Source organism: Sciurus carolinensis, chromosome 7 (assembly GCF_902686445.1).
Source record: "Sciurus carolinensis chromosome 7, mSciCar1.2, whole genome shotgun sequence".
NCBI classification, from domain to species: Eukaryota; Metazoa; Chordata; class Mammalia; order Rodentia; family Sciuridae; genus Sciurus; species Sciurus carolinensis.
In genome coordinates, this window is record NC_062219.1 from 12,876,664 (window position 1) to 12,897,138 (window position 20,475).

At 41.2% G+C, this 20,475-nt stretch overlaps 1 protein-coding gene across 2 annotated transcripts in view; it reads right to left on the minus strand.

Annotated features, from left to right (window-relative positions):
- Positions 1–2,315: 2,315 nt before the first annotated feature.
- Positions 2,316–20,475, minus strand: part of Oprm1 (opioid receptor mu 1) — a 60,299-nt gene continuing 42,139 nt past the window's right edge. The window contains exons 4-5 of one of the 2 annotated variants that reach the window (XR_007109605.1): positions 7,157–10,570; positions 2,316–5,000 (exon numbers count right to left, since the gene is read on the minus strand). Coding sequence is in view for 1 of the 2 variants with exons in the window: in XM_047559691.1 (XP_047415647.1) it covers positions 10,532–10,570 (39 nt within the window). In the remaining variant the exon portion in view is untranslated. Of the gene's footprint in view, positions 10,571–20,475 lie in introns of both variants that reach the window. The other variant, XM_047559691.1, reaches the window with a different exon arrangement.

A 20,475-nucleotide genomic window follows, 5' to 3' on the forward strand; every position in this document is an offset into this window, starting at 1 on the left:
TTTGTCTCTATTTTCCTGGTAGGGGTAAATAGATGAAACAGATTCCCAGGGAAATATTTTTGAAAGGTAAATGTGGGAAAAGGTCTTAAAGACAAACACAAGAAACAAGTTGTGCTCATTGTTAATCTATGGATTTCACAGTGTGTTTTGAAAGATGTGATCATATTTTTATTTACTTGGCTACAAAATCTGTCAAATACAAACTATTCTAGAGATTTTTAATGCTACCAGTTGGCATTTCCGTTTGCTCTTTAGGTATTTGGACAGCTGTAAATGAAAATGTTATCCTGCCTGTAGGCTGAGTGTGTACGCAGAGCAGCAGGACTACAGCTCTCATTGTACCCTGACATTTTCAAAGAAAGAGATCAAATTCTGCTCTTCTCCCAGCCCAGGAAAGCATGGGAGAGATGAATGGTGGAGGATTGATTGCTCATGTTAGGTTTAACCTGACGCTACAGACTGAAGAAGGAATCATTCTTCTGCCCTTTCTGTTGCTGGGGAGAAAGGTAGTTTTTGGGCTTGAATCTGTTTAGAATATTTGAACTTAACCATGAGAGACTCTAACCAAGCAGATTCTCAGCAATATTTCGATCATTTTTTTTTTGCCACTGAAATATTGTAGGTATCTTTTGAAATTAAATGTCATTAGTTGCCTCAATTCCAAAGGTAATTAAAAACTTGCAGCACATCTTCTCTTTTCTAGCAGAAATTATCTTTGGAAAGTAAAAATGTGTCATGAATATTAAAAAAAAAATTGATGACAAGTGACACAGCACCTAATGTTTAGACTCACACTTTAAAATAAAACTTGTTTATTTGCTACATTTGATAGATTTTGCAGTTTCTTTTTATAAAGCGCTGTTTGCAGAATGGTTTCTTTTTTCATATAACAGCAAAATGTAAACAAGATCATTTGTCATTTTAAGTTAGAATTATTATTTAATTAGATGAAAAGTTCGGGACATGTACTGCAAAGAGAGGACTGACTAAGTGGAAACTCATTTCTTCTTTAATTCCCATTAAACTAATGGGAATTTATATGTCAGTATAAAAGTGTATGGTCCTTTTTATTAATTCCCATTAATATGAGTGCATAAACTCCCATTAATATCCGAATATATATATTCCCTTTATCTTTGATATATTCCCATAAAACAAGGGCATATATAGTTCCATATAATGGTATTGGTACACACATACATACACAGGTATTTATATATATGTGTGGGTGTGTGTATGTATTTATATATATATTTGGCACATAATGGTACTAATATTTAAAACTTAATTCCTATTAAATTAATGAGAATTTATATTCCAATATCAGAGTGCTATGCTCAACACAGACATTTTTATGATAGGAGTATTAGATTATAAATAGTAACATTAAATATTAGGGATTCAGATTTTTATGATGGTTTATATTTTCAGTGAAGTTGATGGTTTGGGTAGAGATAATAGAATGATTTGAACCTCAAACTAAGATTTAAATTAAAAGAAGGCATATTTGAAAACATAAAGTTTCCATTTTATTTCCAGAATAAAAATGTAAATAATGTTTGCAAGTAACATTGATTCTAAATTTCCAATTAAGAAGGTAAGCCCTTTGTAATTTTCGTTCATTGATTACTTTTTATTTAGATCAGATTTACCATATGATATCTAAGGGTTCAGTTCACAATGTTGTGCATGTGTGTGAATATGAATGTATTTGTCATGTTGTGTGTGCGTGTATGTGCACGTATGTATGAGTGCATTCATGCATGCACATGTATGTGTGTGCATATGCCTCTGTGCATATGTCTGTGCATATTGCATGTGCATGTATGTGTGGATGTGCATATATGTGCGTATGTGTGTGTGTGTGCCCACAAGCTCAAATATACATGAGTGGTTTGGGGAATGGTGGTGGGTATTTTAAAGTATGCTTAAGATGCACAACACCTGATTGATAATGGAAAATTCAACCAAATCAGTCATTTGAAAAGATCAAAGTGGTCCTTGGATTCTTGAGAGGCGGCAAAGCTATTCCCAGTGGTCAGAGAGGAGATGGGTTAATCAGACTTTGAACTAAATAAGTATGTTTAAGAATATATATGAGAAGTATTTTTCCAATGAATGTAGATGTTCTTTGAGAAATCAAATTCATATTTTTTATGGTTTGGATTTGAGGTGTCCTGCAAAAGCTCACGTGTGAGACAATGCAAGAAAGTTCAGAGAAGAAATGATTGGGAGAGAGCCTTAACCCAATCAGTGAATTAATGGCCTGATGTGATTAAATGAGTGGTAACTGAAGGCAGGTGGGGTGTGGCTGGAGAAGGTGGGGTATATATTGGAGTATGTATTTTGTATCTGGAGAGTGGAGTCTGTCTCTGCTTCCCAATCACCATGTAAGCTGCATCCCTCTGCCACACTCTTCTGCCACGATGTCCTGCCTTGCCTTGAGCCCCGAGAAATGGAGCCTGCGGTCTATGAATTGAGACCTCTGAAATCATGAGCCCTCATAAACTTTTCCTCCCCTAATATTGTTCTTGTTGGTCTTGCAGTCATAGCAGTGAAAAATCTGACTAAAATGCATTTAAAAGTGTTATGAACATTTGAATTTCCGTTATGGATTTTCTCAAACTGTGGACATTAAAATTCCAATACCTGCATATGAGAGTCTCAATATTATGAGACCTGTGCTTCAAAATATAATGAAATACAGAGATAGGTCAAAACCCCTATTCTCTTTTAGCATTGGAGAATCAGAATGACGAATGTTATAGGTCCAGCCCAACATCAGTTGTCCCTATTTTTTGTGAAGATGTCTGTGCCTTATGCCAAAGCAGAACCAGAAGAAACAGTTCTCATTTTAAAGCCATATCAGAAGCACGTAGCCATTATCTGGCATTGCCACTTCCTGGGTTCGCCTGCACTAAACCTCAGTTCTGCTTGAGGGGCCAGGCGGCCCTTCTCTTGCGGTGCCTGTAATTGCTCAGTTTCAAGCTCTTTCTAAGTGAGAAATCAGCTAGGCAGTCAACAGCTAGCGTGTTGCTTCAACTCTCTTCAGAATCAATAAGAAAGCAAGTAGCCAAACTGATCTCTCAATTTTCTCCTGGAAGCTTCAGTCTCATTATGAGAAAAAGGATACTTTAAAAGAGATATTCATATTTTTATATGCTTATCTGTGTCCATGTGCCAAACTGTCGGCATCCTGTCCATGTAAACCTCAATGGACCACTTCAGTTCTTAGATTTCACTGGGATTTACTGTAGTGAATGTTGCTTACAATGATGGACATCAGCCATTATTAAAAATTGTATTAGGTAACTTAATTTATAGATTTGGTTATGATAAGATTTGATTAGAAGGGATGAGTTCATTGTAAAAGTGAAAAAGGAATCATGTAATCAGGATTAACTCCACCCCCATTTGTTTCCCTCTGATAAATGGATGGGATTTATTTAAAACAAACAAAACCACAAAATCAGTGGAAAGCTTTTGGGTTAACCCAAATTGTTCTTATGTTTTTTTCCCCAGCCTATGCAGAAGTTATGCAATTGATTAATAGATAGAAAGGGGATTCTGAGAACACTTGCCCGAGTACTATTTCCAATACTGAGTTTATAAATCCTGAAAATAACTTGTTATTTGAATCTAATTTTATAGATGCAGTAGCTTGCTTGGAAAATACCAGCTGGGTAGGAGGTCTGTTGGCTTTCTCTATTCCCTTGTGGAAATAAGGGCCCTAAATTTCCATAAGGCAAATGGGTTTTGAGTTAATACAGCAGTGATCAGTAGCAGCTCCCCTCTGAGTCTGAGCAGAGTGAGCCTGGGGACATGGGCACAAACTGTATCACAGTCAAAGGGAGTAACAGGAAGCCTAGTTATTCTCCTATTTTTGGAGTGGACCCCTGCAGAGGCAAGAGCTGCAATTGGAGTCAGGTTTCCCACCTGCAGAGTGACAGGAGAACAAGAATCAGCTGATGGGCTTCTAGTGTTGATAGGATATTGGACATTGAATTCTGACTGGCTCTTCTATCAAAATGATGGACAGAAGGAGACCTCAGGAGGAGGAATGGAGACTGTGAGTGGCCTACCATGATGCCAAACCATAGCATAGTCCCTCTCAATGGCAGCACTGACCTCCTATAGTGGTCACTGCAAAAGGAAACCCATTCAGGAGAGATAGAGGAAGGGCTGCTAGGTCTTATTCTAAGAAGAATATCATCATGTGATGACAGACGTTTGAGGGAGAAGTGAAAAACTTTGAACACAAGAACAAATAAGAAACAATATCCACCCCAAATCTCCAAGTCAAAAAGGAAACAAAGAACAACAAAAACCACTCAAAAAGTAGGCATATGAGGAACAGGCATTCAGAAACACTTAATGGCCCGATTTTATCCAAGTGCACAGTATAGATGGGACCGTTTGTCTTTTGAAAGTCTCTGCCACTCAGAATCCTTAGACAATGATATTCATGAATTTTAAGGAACGATGTCTTGGAACATGGCAGAGAAAAGTCACATGTACTGTCCAGGGGGGATCAAAAGCACAGAGTTCAATACTGCTCTTAAGTGTGTGTTGTAGAATGGCGTTTTCTCATTTAGGGAAAGTGAGAACACTAATGTCACTCAGAGTCCGGCAGGATCCACTGGCTCACCTCTGCTTGGAGACCCCTTGGGGGCTCACAGCAGACCCAACACCTGTAACTGGGCTTCTCAATGCAGAACTGTGAAGGGCAGCCAACTCCACCCAGGCTTGCAGACGAGATGAAGAACCCACTAATTTGTAGGTATGGTTGTTTTGATGTCACAAAAGTGAGGGGTGGTGACATTGCAACCATAACCAGATGTGAAGTGAGAAAAGCATCTCTGCGAAGCAGAAGCCTGTCTCCTGAGGCAGCCAGGGCAAAGGGAGACCTGCGAGTGTCATGCAGGTTGGGGCACATCTATTTCCCTCCAAGTGGAGAAAAACAGTTGTCGTTCTTTCTTAGAGTCCTCTGCTCTGTCCTCCTGGGTAGAAAAATCACAGTCACTAGGCCACACAAATGTCATCTCCTGCCCTTCTCTCAGTGTTTGTTAATCAAATTAATTAAATTAATGAATCTCCCTCTTGCTGATGGGCACATCTGACTATATTCAGTTTCACCTGGGATCTTAGCCATCTCCTTCATTTCCTCCCTTTCCCTTCTACTTATTTCTTCCTCAGTTTATATTGCTTCTTTCATTTCCAGTTAGTTTTTCGTAACTCTGTATTCATGGGAAATTTCCTAACATTAGCAGGTAATGCCAATTGAACATTTATGTATTTGTAGCAAAACAAGAGATGTTGCTCTTCGGGAACATAAAGATAAATGGAAGATAATAGCCTGCTTGAAAGATCTGGGTCTTTTCAAAACTCCAATTTCAAGGTAAGAAGGAAGTTGTAGTTTATAATTTAAACAATCTTTTCCCGAGACGTGTTTTGTTGCTAAACATTTTTATTATGGTGCACATGACAAGGTGAATTTCCCCATCTCTAATGGGCTTCTAGGCTCCCTCTCTGAACTCTTAATACAAACTCGTTTTTCTTTATGGGCAATGCATATATTGCTAAGAAGGTCCTAGTATTAGTTGGAACTCCAGCAGTTAATCTCTTTTTCAGTTAGGCTATATTTCTCACACATAATGGTGAGCTGAGAAAACAAACCACATGTGATTCATGAAACAGTTCTGGGTGACCATAAGTCATTGGGACGTATAAATACAGGCAACTTCATTGACCACAAAAAGTGATGGTTATCCTCCTTTGAGAGAGATAGTTAATATCACCATTCTTTCAAAACCAAAAATGAAGACACATCACCTGAAAAGTAGAAAATATAACTACATTTACATGGAAACATATGGAAATATCCTAATGAACGTTGAGCATTTTTTTTTTTTGCACTATCAGGGGACTGATTTAGTTTCTGTGGTGTTCTAGTAAGGACAGAACTTTTCCTGAAACCTGGATCTGTAAAACCATCTAGTGTAGCTGCTTGTGCTGAGATGTGGCCCTCATAGATCTTATAGAATCTTTGCAACTTTGAATAGATGGCTACCTGCTCTACAAAACATCTGAGCACTTTTCTAAAAAAAATCTTTTTGTTGTTGTATATGGGTAGAATGCCTTTATTTTATTTGTTTATTTTTATGCAGTGCTAATGACTGAACCCAGTGCCTTATGCGTGCTAGGCAAATGCTCTGAGCTATAGCCCCAGCCCACATCTGAGCACTTTTAAAGATGATTTCTTTGGACAAAGGGTGGTCATGCCAACTACTTACTTTGAGTGCAGTAAGGTGTGAAGCTAAATAATTCCAAGGGTAGGATAATAAAAATGGCAAGCGCTCCCTTCCTTTCTTCCCCTGTGTTGGTTCTACTGAATTCTTCCCTCCTATTTCCCAAATACACACTCCTGCCTTGCCTCAGACCTAGTAGTGTGATCTAGGAGCATCTTAATCTATTGCAACAGAGTGTTAGTGTAGTTTCAGCATAAAGAAATGCTCTTGGATGTGAATGGATCAGAGAAATACTGGATTTTTAGAGGTTGAGAGACAAAGGGGAGCTGGCATCCCTGGGTACAGAGTCCAGAACTTGGAGACATGAGGGCTCTAAGCATTATTTCCTGGTGGTTTGGCTCTGAAATGCAAACCTGAACCTCTTAAAATGCAGAGGAAGTGGGAACCGTCCAAACTTCCTTTGTAACTTTGTAAAGTTTAAGTGCGATCCCATGTGCAGACTTAATGAACTTCTCAGTTACTGCAAGTTAATAGGAAATGCAAAGTGAGTTGAAAAATATGTGATTAAATTTGTATTAAATGTGTGTTGAAAGAATGCTGGAAAGTTGATCAATCTTGGAATGTGTGCCCAGGATCTAGAAGTGTCCATTGGTATATTCGAGTCAAGAGGTGCTTTCAAAGATTGACATATTTATTTTAATGTCTTCAGAGTGCTGAAAATTCCTTTAAAATGCATACACAGCATTTATGCAATGTTATTTGAAAAGGACCTTGTCACAAGATACACATCTTTAATCCACCCTTAACCCACTTCTCACTGTCCTAAATCTCAGTGTCAATAGTCCCTAGGTCCTTTTGTTTGTAATGCATCTGTCTATGACACAATAATACAGGATGAATGGAATTACCTTGGCCCATCTGCTTCCTCCTCTAGGAAGTGCCGTGACAAGAACTTGAACGTTGGAGCTGTTGGCATTTGGGTTTGCTTATTTCTTGAGCAGTTACTGGTGTGCATAATTCCTTGTATTTTAAATATTTTGATGACAGTGGAGAACAATGACTGAGGGTTGACATTTTTTTTCACTTAAATTCAATTGGCTCCTGGACAGATGTCCCTCAGTTAGGCCCTGTAAGTGACTTCTGCCTTAGACCTTAATGATAGTGTTCTTAAATACAACCTGCATATCCTGTTCTCTGACCATGATTCTGAACCACCCCCAACAGGGAGAAAAAACAGGAGAAAGGAGGCCCTTTCTCAGGGTTTTGTGCCAAAGGTGATCAGGATGGTTCCTAGTGAACCCCTCAGGTTTCACCTGTCTTTTATTTTTTATTTTTATTTTGTTTTTTGACATTGATAATTTTCACTATACATAGGGAGCATTTACCACCTGGTAGGTCAACCTTTTTTATATACATTATCTCCCTCGATCCTGACCACAACCCAAGAAGGTTGCTGTTATTATCCACACTTTCAAGAGAAGACAGAAACTAGGAGAACTGAAATATGTTCTCAAAACCACAAAGCCAAAAACCTTTCACAATGTGTCTTCAGATGGAGATCTGTAGGACCTAAAAACCCAAGTTTTAGCATCTTCACTAAACACTTATTCTAAGTCATCAAATTAAGAGTAATCCAGAATATTACAACCAAATGTTTAAAACAAAAGTATGCTCCAGTCCCCTTCTGAGCTTCTCTCTACAGACTCCCTCCATGAATCTCAGGAATCACTCTTTCCTCAGCTGGGTCTCCTCTCCTCTCTTCTTCCCTTTCCAGTGACTGGAGAGAGAAGGACGTGGGGCCAAACGGCAGTGAGGGGAAGGCAGAGAGAGGGAGGAAAGGCCACCATTGCTGTGGACCCAGTCAACTAGACGTCCTATCACAAGTAATCAAAGTAGCAAAACTTCCGCTTCATGTCTAAGGTCTCTGTTTTGGGAAACCACACTGGGAAGCAATCCCATCCCTAAGGACAGGGGTGAAATAAGAAGGGAGAACAGGCAGAACCTCGTGCTTTCTTTATCTTCAGATTTCACAGGAAACCTTAGCCCACCTGAGTCAGTGTTGTTACCTCTCTACTTGCCATGGATTTTACAACCAAAATGGTTTCTTATGCAAAATGTCAACAACGCATTATTTAGAATGTCCTGTTTTTAAGATGAAGCCCCCACTGTGCGTTGGACGCAGGCCTCGAAGAGCCTTGTGCACACACATGCGCTTGTAGGAGATGGATCAAGTCCTCCGTCAATACTGTACTGCCTCCACCACATGCCAGATGATTCATACCGAGAGAGGCTCATTAGGCAGAAGGAGGGTGGTTGAGAAATAGCCTTCTGAGCAGAAAGCAACACTGCACCAACCCTCGAGACAAATCCCACTACATGGTGTGTTCAGAGTAAGAATCTGCCTCCCCAGTACTTACGTACAAATATTTCATTCTCCTTTAGTGTGTTTCATTTGCATTATCTGCTTTAAAATTCTAAATCTTTTTAAGACTCTGGTTTTAATTATTTGATCAGAAAATGTTAAAAAAAAAAGTTAAACATCTTGTGTTTCTATCCTGGACCATAATACTTGAGAAATAGAGCTCACTAGAGGGGTATTCAAGGCATCGCCAGGAGGAAGCATTACAACACTTATCTAGGTTTTGTTTCTCCTGTAATGGTTCCTGGGGTTTGGGCCCACATGATTACAGCTGGCAGGATCTGAGGCGGTAAATTCAGTCATTCCGTCCCTGGCAGCTGTCTCCCATGTGCCTTGCCTGTGCCTGTCTGGAGTGTATTTGTGTCTTGTTAGATTGATGAAGGGAAACACATTTTACAGTTGAATCTGCTGGAAGCTCATAGACTCTGAACTCTTGCAGGGGAAGCAGGGGCCCTGTTCTCTATGTGGACTTATAGATAACTGTAGTGGCTGTGCCCTGGATCCATTCAGTCAGGGCCTACAGATGTCCAACGTGGAGAGCTCCTCAGCATGGGCCATCAGACTCACAGTCTGTAAAGATCAAGTGAAATGGGCAATTGCCAAATCTCTGCTCTGTGTCACCACAAAGAAAGCCAGTTTAGGAGGGGGATTGTCTTAGAGAAACCACTCAGAAGACTGACGCTTTACAAAGAAAACTTGACAGCAGAGCTCCAAAAGACCAAAATATTGGTGATGACATGAGATAATTGCAATGTTCAGGGAAACGGTTTGGGGCCAAGGTCGGTATTTCACATCCAAGTAACTACACAAGGTTGGAAAGCAGATCCCACGTTTTTCTCTGTAGTTGCTTGAGTCTTTTATGTTTTGAGATTAAGTTTATCGAGTCCATATTTTTAAAAATCGTTTAAACTATGCTGGCACTCAACACAAACATCTGTCATTTTATCACACTGATTCAAAAGGCGTCTGTATTTTGAACTGAGTTCTTAAAAGGGAAAATACCGTGTCAAGTGTGGAGAAGACTGAGGGGGGAAGAGTGTGTCCAAGTGCTCTGCTTTCTGTGGGGGAAGCCATGAACTGTGGCTGACTGTCACCCTCTGGGCACTTGAGTGAGAGCCAGCGAGTGAACATGGGCAGCCTCAGGAAGGGACATCCCCACTGTGACTCTCAGAGGTGCTTGCCCCGTGGGGGACTCAACCCTCTGCAGCTGGCAGACGCATTACTGGATGCGTTTCAGATGAGCTTTTGTGTTCATGTCTTGCTTTGCAATTATGGTACTGGGTGAAAAAGATGTCATCTTTTAGACAATGTGAAACCAAGACATGGAAGTGCAACTGATGTCTTAACCAGATGGCAATTTCAAGGTGAGCTTTAGTGGTCAAAAATAGAATATTGTTCTCCCACACAAAAGATTAGAGACGCAGGGACTTTCCACACGATGTGTTTGGTCAGAGGTAGCATTCACTTTATGTGTTACTGTGGTGAATTTAGCAATTGGTGGTTTTTCTTTGATAAGGTCATAAATATTTGCTGAAAACAGAATAATACATACAGAAGAGTCACCATCGACGATGACCCCAGTTCACATACCACGGCAGACTGTGGTCCCCTTGGGTGACTTCCTGGTGATTATGTACACAAGCCAGAATCATTGGTGTGATGTCTTCTTTTCCTTTCGAGTGCTTGATAGAGTTTGTGTGCCCCTCTCACAGGCGGAGTGGAGAAGCCAGAGGGGACAGGCTGGGTGACTAGGGAGCAGGCGCTTTCCTAGGAACTCAAGCTCCTATCCATTCTCCCAGCAACCTGCTTCCATGTCGATGGAGGCTTCAGAGCTCAGGGAGGGTCTGAATGGCATGAGACCCCATTAGGGCAGAGGAGCTGTTTCTGCTTCCAGATTTTCTAGCTGAAAGGAGAGAAAGAAAGGGCAAAGACTGTGAACGCTTCAGATTTGGTTGCAGCATGCATTAATTGAGCATCTTCTGTATGTAAGAACTCACTGAGGGCCCTTATGCCTACTTTCACCTGGAATGCTTGGAATTTTTCCTAAATGTCAAGATGTCAATTAATCATTTCAGTCATTACGAATATCTCTGGGGTCATTATGAATATGCTTTAGCATTTGTGTACACTAGTGAAGAGGAATTTATGCTTGCCATCACAGGGCCATTATTGGTGGTTTCCTTGAGAGAATACCTCTTAGGCCAAACTCTTTTTCTCCCTCTATTCTTTACTTTCTTCCTCCCTTCTTATCTCCAAATCATTTATGACTTATCAAGATTTCTAAAGGAACACCAATGCCTTTCTTTGCAATACTTTTATGATTTTTACTTCTAAACAAAATGAGTTTTTATTTCTTACCCAGTTCTCAAAATTAATGGATTTTTCCTTTGAATAACTGATTCAAAGTGCATCTGCACCCCACCTTTACAGTAAAGCCAGCATATCTGTTGAGGGTGACATCTGTTCAGGCACAAGAACATGTGGTTTGGTATTTAAAAACAGGAGAGGAGCACGGTGGAAAGGAAATATCTTGCCATTAATGAATAACTATTGCTATATTATTGTTGTAATTTTGGTGAGAAGAAAAGGAGATGTTTGCATAGTAAGCAAAAGGGATGCAAAATCCTTTTTTAAAGCTTTATTTTGATAGATTTTAAATTTTAGGAAATGTGCAAAAAAATTCCATGGTACAAAGAACACTTGTCTAACCAATGTCCAGATTCATCTACTGCTAACATTTATTTAACCGTTGGCTTTCTCTTTCACACACACACACACACACACACATACACACACACACTCCATTTGACACCAAGGTGACCCTTTGCCCCTAAATGTTCCAGTGTGTGTTTCCTAAGAATAAGGAATAGACTGGATCACAGTCGCATCCGCCGAGGCACACCACCAAGAGCCAGGATTGTCCCTTACACACTTGCTGGCTGTGACTCTGGCCATCTCTGCAGCTAGCACACAGGCAATGGAGGCATCTCTGCAGCACTGACCCCTGCGAGAGCGCTTGCTCCTGGAGAAGACTTCTCTATTGCTCCCCCAGGTGCTGTGACTTGGCTCTGGGTCTCTCAACTGTGACAGAGCTGTTGTGCGTCTAGCTGCCATCTGGCCTCCTTGCACTGCCCTGGGGCTGTGGGTGGTGGGAACTGGCACCGCCATGTGGAAGCTTCCCTCGCTCGCTCTGCTGTCATGAGCAGCCATTTGTCTTTTTGCTGCAGTCTCCCGAGTGGCAGCAAGCCCACCTGCGTGTTGCTTAGTCATCTTCAGAGTCTTGTTACCTTTCCCCATCTCTCAAGAGGATGAGATTTTTCCAAGGTGGCATAAAGTTCAGGGTGCCAAGATAGGGAACCATTCTTTGGAAGAAAATAGGCAAGGACATTTGGAAAGTCCCTGGGGTTGCTACCAATTAGTCTGGCCCAAGTGGTACAGAAGCCAGCAGTGGATGGTCCACCTCTGTCCCACCTGTTGATGTGTATGAGTTGGGTCAATGGATGGAGGCTGGGAGGTGAGGGATGGCATCTAACCAGCTGCTGTGGTTGCACCTGCTCTCCTCTGGGTCAGGGGACCCTACAGAACACTCTGGACCCCAACATAGAGGACAGTACAGCTGTACCAAGTTTTAAGTCACAACCAGGGACATCTAGAGGGCATTATGTCCCATAAAGCACATCCACCACGAGAGGGGAAGAAGGGAAGTTCAGGGATGCTGCTGTCAGTACACCAGGGAGCCGTCAGACGCTGGGCTGTGGTGCTGGTGTGTGGAAGGAGTGAGAAGGTGACGCTCTTTGGGCTCAATGATGGCATCCACACCTCACCACGCGGGACCTTGTGCCTTAAGCCACAGTGCAGATTCTTTCATGGAGACCAATTCATGCCCCATGATAATGTTTGCTCTGTGGATTTCTGTTTAATGACTACATTATGGCCAACCCAGGACTCTTTCTTGAGGACAGTGTATTTGCATGAAACACCGTGGAGAGAGCAATTCGAAGCCTGAGGATGGCCACTACTTGAGAATCTGTCTGTCATGGGCACAAAGACCCCTCACTAGGAGCAATACTGCTGAGTTTTTAAGATTTCCCTCCTCTTCTCAAGTGGAAGACTCTGCTGCCCTTCCTGCTGGGAGATCCTGCACCTGATTGGAGGCCGTTGAAGGCCAGGATAGAGATGGCAGACTCTGCAAACCAGGCAACATCTCACCACCCAAAACAAAGCTCAGGATGGAAAAAACCAAGCCCCCAATGACCCAATCACAGGATTGTGTGGATATGCGTATGAAGGCAGGAGTTCCCAGAGAAGAGAGTGGCGGGTTGAGATCAAAGCAATGCAGCTCAGATTTCAGAATGGTGGATCCTGAAAAGGTGATGTGTTCACACAGTTGAAACTACCTACCTCTATAGAACCAGGTTCCTCTGAGATTAATCTCCTTCTAATGGAGGCTGGAGGCACTAGGAAGCCACTGTGCACCTCACTTGCTCCCTCAGAGCCTCCACTGCCTGACCCTGCAGGGGCAGAGGCCTTATATTGTGTGGAAGGCACAACAGAGGTAGGGGAGAGAGCTAGGGGTGGGGTGAATGTAAATTTTTATGTCTTCTTCTATCTTTTTCTTTTTTGGTAATTGAGGATTGAACCCAGGGGTGCTTAACCACTGAGCTACATCCCTAACCCTTTCTAAATTTATTTTGAGATTGGGTCTTGCTGAGCTGCTTAAGGCCTCGCTAAGTAGCTGAGGCTGGCTTTGAACTCAGGATCCTCCTGCCTCAGCCTCCCGAGCTGCTGGGATTACAGGTGTGCACCACCATGCCCAGCTTATGTCTCTTCAATACTCCTGATCAAATACTATGTTCTTTTGAGGGGCAAGGACCATGCATTTAACCATCCAGATTTGAAATGGAATAAAATGGGAAAGGAAGTAACTGTGACCATTGGGCAGGACTGATTGGATCGTGTGACACACTGCTTTTGCTGTTTCCATGGCTAGCTGTATAATTGGTACTGGTAATTTATGTGCTTGTTCTGTGAATGCTTGTGATGTCCAGGGGACTTTTTCATGTTCTACAAGAGCCACTTGTAGAGAGATAATGGTAGGGCATGTGCATGACAGGTCTCAACTCGGCTTTCGGTTCTCTTCCATGTTTTAAAAAGAAACAATTTAGAATTCTAAATTCTAAGAGGAAAGGAAACCACAGCCTTGATTAAGGACTTAAATGCAATAAGACTAATGAACAAATGCAGTGTCTCTATACAATAGCTCCGTGTGGTCAATGGCAAAAGCTGATGGGACCTGGAGACTTCTGATGGATGACTGTCAGCTGAATTCATCTTGAAGTCCTGGCTGTTGCAGACAGTATCCTGTAGTACTGGGTATTCAGAACCAATTGCCCATGATAACACCTGCTTGGACTTAGGTCAGGTCTTTTTGCTAATTATTTTTTACTTGAATACAAAGACAATTCTCCTGGTTGAGCCTCCAAAACATGACACCATGCTGCTGAAGAACTATTTGAGTTCTCCTGCTATTTGCTACTAAGGGATGTGTCAAAACAGGTCAAATCTCTCTCTTTTTCTCCAGGTGAGGTGGTCCTACTGATTGATGACGTTATATGGATAGGTTGCAATAAATTTAGCAGATGCTAAATCACATAAAGGTCCAGAAAGGTTCATTAAATCTGAAAATACACAGGGGTCAGCACCAGAGTCAAAAATCTTGAAAACAATGTGGTCTGATCCCAGAGACCCTTTTCCCTATGGTTGGCCACTTTCAGAAAGGAAGCTGAGAACTTAATTGGACTACTGAGATATCAGAGACAACATGGGACTTGTCTGAGTATCAATTTTGTTGTGTTGTATGTACAAGTTAATTAGAAAATTTGCCAAATTTGATTGGGGATTCACATAGCAGGTGGCGTGGAATTAGTGGAACATGCTGTTCCAGTAGACCAAACCTGGAGCCCTTTTGAACTATGGGTTTCTGGAAAGGAGGTCAACTTCCACCTAGAGATATCCTTGGAATTCTACACTGGATTTGTCTCTGGCACCACTGCTCAATTCATTGAGGGAAGGAACACTTAAAAGACTCCAAAATTGTGGGAGAAGAGAAAAATTAACACTCCCCTTTTCTCTGAATTCCCCTCCTTCAGACTGGCAAAATTATCACATGGTCCACCGGAGATAAGGAACAGCTCTGACTGCCCAACTGTGCTCCTGCTGGGTTTATCATCTCCATCCCTCCCCTGTGGGATAGAGAAACTCATGTTGACCTGCTTGGCCCTGAATTATTGTACTGTACCTGATGTTATCAAAAGTAGCTCTTAAAAATGAATCTCTCTTTTCCATGTACAAATACTCACTCAGAGGTAAACACAGTTCTAACTAAGCTCATACCAATTCATATGCTTCCCCTGACACCAGAGCATCTGGAGATTATGCCATGTATGACTGTCCAGGTTCCAGGTACTTGGTGACCCTGCCCATCTGATTTAACAGAACTAATGTCATAGCTATTCAAATCACCTTAATCAATGAATCCTGGGCCGGATTAACCTGTCCCCTTTATGCTTCTATGTGGGAGAGTGGGAAGGGAAGATATCCCTTCCTGGGGGCTGACAGTTAGCTCATTTCGACTCCCTGCAATTATTGGCACTACTCCTCAGTTCACATTCCTTCTGTTGGGCCCCCAGGTAAAGAGGGATGTTGTACTTGAAGGATACAGTTTTCTGTTTCCACATAGCAGCATGAGTTACCTATTACCTGGCATCAGAGACCACATTCTAGAGACAGATCAGGAATCTATCTTTACATCTAATCATGATAGCCAATGAGATGGAACCAACCCTAGGAAATCAGCAGGTCCATCTGAACTCCCCCATTGGAGATGGATTTTGATTGGCTTTAGATGACATCTTGAGCAGCAGAGAGGGCACGAATGCTTTTGAACTGCTGCGTTATGTTAGGACGAATACCATAGTGTGGTGGCTCTATCCAGGCACACCCCAAGGAAGGAAGCTGGATGGTTATCTGAACTAAGACTTACTAGTTCTTTCTGGGACCTTCTCACTTGAACCTAGAATCTTGGAATTCATGGTTAAGTTCTGTAATTCAGATTGATCTCATCCTGTGAATGGGATTCTGTTGACAGTAACTTTACCCACTATCGATTGGAATAAAGGGAAGAGATTTGGTCCTAGTGTTTGTATGGTTAAAATAAATTGCTAATGAGGTAGCATAACTATATGAATATTTAAGTTGTAAGCATATGCTGGGCTGACAGGTGAATTACTGGTAGAGAGAGCCCACTGAGCATGCCTGCCCATTCTTGTTAACTGACCTGAGCCATAAGGCCTAATTATCTTCTGACCCAGAATTGTTTCTATAGCTGGTCAGATGGTCAGTTTAGAACCTCTACTCCCCACATGGCCCCCTGAAGATCAATCATGACCCATCATGACTCTCACTTATGAGGGAGGAGAACCAGTTTGCTTACTGCACACCACAAAGGCACTGAACACTTAACTCTGGACTCCTCGGAGGTGGTACAATGCCCTGTGAGCAGCAGCAATCTGTCTTTTGTGTTGTACTGCAAGATGGGCGGGCAAGGAGACTGGCACTACCATGCTGATGCTCCTGCTGTTTGTTGTGCTGTGATAAACTCTTTTATCTGGTCCACTGAGTCAGATTGTCTATTTTTGTCACCCATGGAGTGGTGACAAGCCATTCTGCTTGCTTGCTAAAATACCTCCTTTGGAGTCTTGGAACTCCCTGCCATTTTCTAAGGCTGGGCTTCTTTCCTGACAATAATCACAGTGCAGTCACACATTTCAGTGGATTTGACATTTGACATTAGATACAATACTTAGATAGGTGCAATTGGATAGATAGATGTAATGCCCTTCCCTACCAACAGTTTTCCATTTTTGTCAAGAGTGTTTTTTAAAAAAAAAAACTGTAATTTTTCCCAGAAAGCCAACAAGCAAACCCCTTTGGGCTATCTTTTGGTCTATTAAAAAATAAAAATAAAAAGCTTTTACACTTTAAACTGAAGCAGATCTAAGATACTTTTAGTTTCTCTCCATACAAAGATTAATGTGTATTTCCTTCAGTTTCAAAGCTAGAGAAAATTTTAAGAGATCATATTTTTCAACTTCGTCCATCTATGGAAGAGACAAAAACCTTGAGAAGGGAAGTGACATGCCCAGTGGTATTGGGTGGTTTGACGTTTTTATTTTGCAGTGAGTCTCTGTGTTCCATTTTCTCTTCCTTATTCGTGATGCTACCCAAAGTGGCAAGTGAAGTAAGTCACAGAATCGGGTACTTTTGAAGTTGATCAGAGTTTCAGCCAGTAACAGGCTCCAAAAATCTCATTCATGATAGAAACCCCAAACCAAATCAAAACAAAACAAAAACAAACCAAAAAAACCCACCAGAGCCTCACAAAAGCCCCTTGGAATTGCTGACTCAGGGCAAAGATCTCTGCACAGGTAAGTGAGAGGGATCTTAGCCTTTCTTTCAAGCTCTATCTCCTCAAGCAGACATAATGGGATCCTGAGTAGAAGAGTCCAAATTCAGTTAAGGAGAACTCAGGAGAGGGGGAATAATTTGGTCTTGATCTAGACTTGATTTACCATATGCTTTATCTTGCTTTTAATATGAACTTGTTGTGTTCAATGTAATAAATCTTTTCTCTCCTAAAATAAAGCTTTGGTTATTACTTTTGTGGTCCACTACAGGAACTGGACTCCCTAGTCTGAATGCAGCAATCAATCAAACCCAAATTATGGTCTTAATTTTTGGGCACTCCAAAAAGGCCAAGAAACTCCTACTTGGGAAGAGCTCCTATAAGCTGCCCCTGGCAAGGGATGCCAGACTCCCACAGGGGGTTATTATGGTTGGCACCAGAATACAGTTTCACTGGCTTCCAATCTTGTGTTATTTCACAAGAAAATATTATATATAATATTCAACCTTTGGTATGCTTCTCACAGTTGAGTATAGATGCCTTTTGAAATAAATCTGTTTCCTCCAAAGACATTTCATTCAAAACAAAAGAATATGTCAATTATAATGCTTACCCTTAGCAATGTGTAATTTAATTCAATAAACACATATCCCAAAGCTAAACAGACTTTTTTTCCTTATAATTATAGCCAGAGAGTGGCAAGCTTCAAAACAAAACAAGAGTGAAAACGCAAACAAAATACAACCTTCTCTATTTTCAGAGATATAGTTTTAGCATTTCTTTTGTATGATGAAGTATTCGGACCACTTACATGGGTGGGAAAAGAGTTCAACAGTTGATTTTAGGATCCTGGCTAATGTCATTAAAGACTGAATTTCCAACAGATTCATAGCTAACTGGGACTGATGGTCTACAGTGAATTTTCCTAAATTACTTAGAGAAAACCATCATTCTGTGAGATGGTATCAGGTATCCTGTGAAAATCTGGACCTGTGCTCACATGAATTTGAGAATTTTGGCTTAAAAATGAAACAAACACATACACACATACACGAACACACAGAAACTGTCTAAAGCCTTTAGGACACTAATACACAGTATCAATTCCACTAACTAAAACACTAATTAAAACGAAAGGCAAACTTCTCCGGCATTTTTCTTCCGAGGTCTTCTCCATGGACTACATTACATTTTACTGTAGTTGTGATCGGCAAGAACGTCATGGAACTAGGAAACCTGAAAATCTTAATTTGGGGACTCATTTCCTCTGATTTCTTAATTGCTCAATCTTAATACCTGAATTCTCTCTGAGTGTCTCTTTCATGTTGGCAAAATGCAGATGTCTGAACATTAGAAACATCTAGTAACTTTGAATCTCAAAGTAAGAAAAGAAAGTTCTTTCTAACTCATCAAATTGTGTACATGAAATAAGTATATCTTTCTGTATGTGAATCACACCACAATAAAGCGGTTTTTAAAAAAGAAGTTATTTTTGGTTGTATTGAAAGAACTTTCTCTGTAATTTCTACCCTTTGGCCTTGGTTAGTGGGGTAAGGTTGGATAAGGGCAATCCCCTGTTCACGTTCCTTGTGTGGTAACTGGTCCTCTGGGAGTCTGTTTCCTAGGCAACCAGTGCAGTTCTGGCAACTCCCTCCCATCTTACTTGCTCATCTCTGAGCACAGTCTAATTTGCTGACCTCATTCTTGAAGTGTGAGGTTGATTGGAGTGAGACTAACATTTTATATGTGCTCAACACTGGAATTCAGTTAAAATAATAATTCCAAAGGTTTGCATGGCCTATAGCATACTCTTGTCTATGAAATAAAATCACTATGATTTTTTTGTATCTGTATCACTCATATTCTATGCTACCACAGTTGAATTTTTGGATTAAAATGTTTCTCTAGTGACTACGTTTGTAGTTTTGCCTTACTTTTTAGTATGTTTAGCTCCTTTTCCTGTTATCTGGGTTATTTAGCATTCCTCCATTGATTGAGAGTTAGGACAAGAGTCAGTTAAGTTTACAAACCTGCCTCATTGGACCATTACATTCAGATCACAACTAAAGACAGCACAATCTCATGGAAATTAATGAGAACTGTCAAATCTACTTTTGTAAACACTATTGATATTGATGTTACCTGGTCTCCCTGTCCAGGAATCTATATGAAAATAAAATTTGTTTTGCCATAACTAATCTGATCTTGCCTCTTAGAGGCTGCTGGCTTGGTATCTGAGTGCTCTTGGAATATTTTAATAATTGGATCTGGGTTTGATTGCAGCATGCACAAAGCTAGCTGTTCTGTGGTCTTTAGTTGCTACAATGTTCCCATTAATGTTGGTGCTCTATTTCTTTGCAGAGCTTCCTAGGGCTCCTCTCATTCTTTGCTCTAGAGAGGATGATTTGTATTTCATTAACTATGTTTCATCCACGAGTTCACTAATGTTTTGATATTGTAGGAGTCTTGACCTCATTCAGGGCCTCCTTAGCAATATCTTCACCTTTACTGACCTTTAATTCTTTCTTAATGTTTCAAGCTGAAGCTCATCTTCTCCTAGAGAGAAACCTCAAGCAACACCCTGTGCCTTCCTTCCTCTTGTCTTCCACAAATGCTGAGCCTTTCCCCTTGCCACTGGGAGGCATGCTCAGGAGAGCTTTCTTTGGAGAAATCAGTGCAGTGCCTCAGAGGAGGGTTCAACTGAAGTCAGGCCATCTGAAATCTAGTTCCAACCCTGCCAGGCACGGATTTGGCGGCATCATGACTCATGTGGGCCTTAATGCTTTTGCATCTGTTAACAGTTGGTCAGGTTAGATCAGTGGTTCTCACTGGGTCCCCTCATGCCCAGGGGACAGGAGTAGGCAATGTCCAGAGACGTTCTGGTCATCACAACTGAGGGTGGGTGGATGCCACTGGTATTTAGTGGGGAGTGGCCAGGGATGCTGCTGAACTCTCTGCAATATTTATCTGCCAAAAATGTCATTATTGCCAAGGTTGAGAAGGCTTGGCTTACACTACCTCATGGTCTCTATTGGCATGTTATTTTGTTCCTTTGAATTTTTCTTTCCAAGAGATATAATTCAGTTTTGGGAAAAGGAAAGAGAGGAGGTGAAAATAGTAACACCTTGCCAAGAGTCTTGGAATAATAGCAGCCCATTGCCCGACCTCTGTTGGACCATCAGATGCCAAGCTCACATCAAGCCCACATGTTGGCCTCTGTGGTCATCACCGTTCTTATATAGCACAGAACACTGCAGAAACCTGCCCAGGAACGTCCAGCAAGTCAGTGGCAAAGTCTGAGTAAATATTTGAGCCATCTAAATTATTTTCAGGATTCTATATGA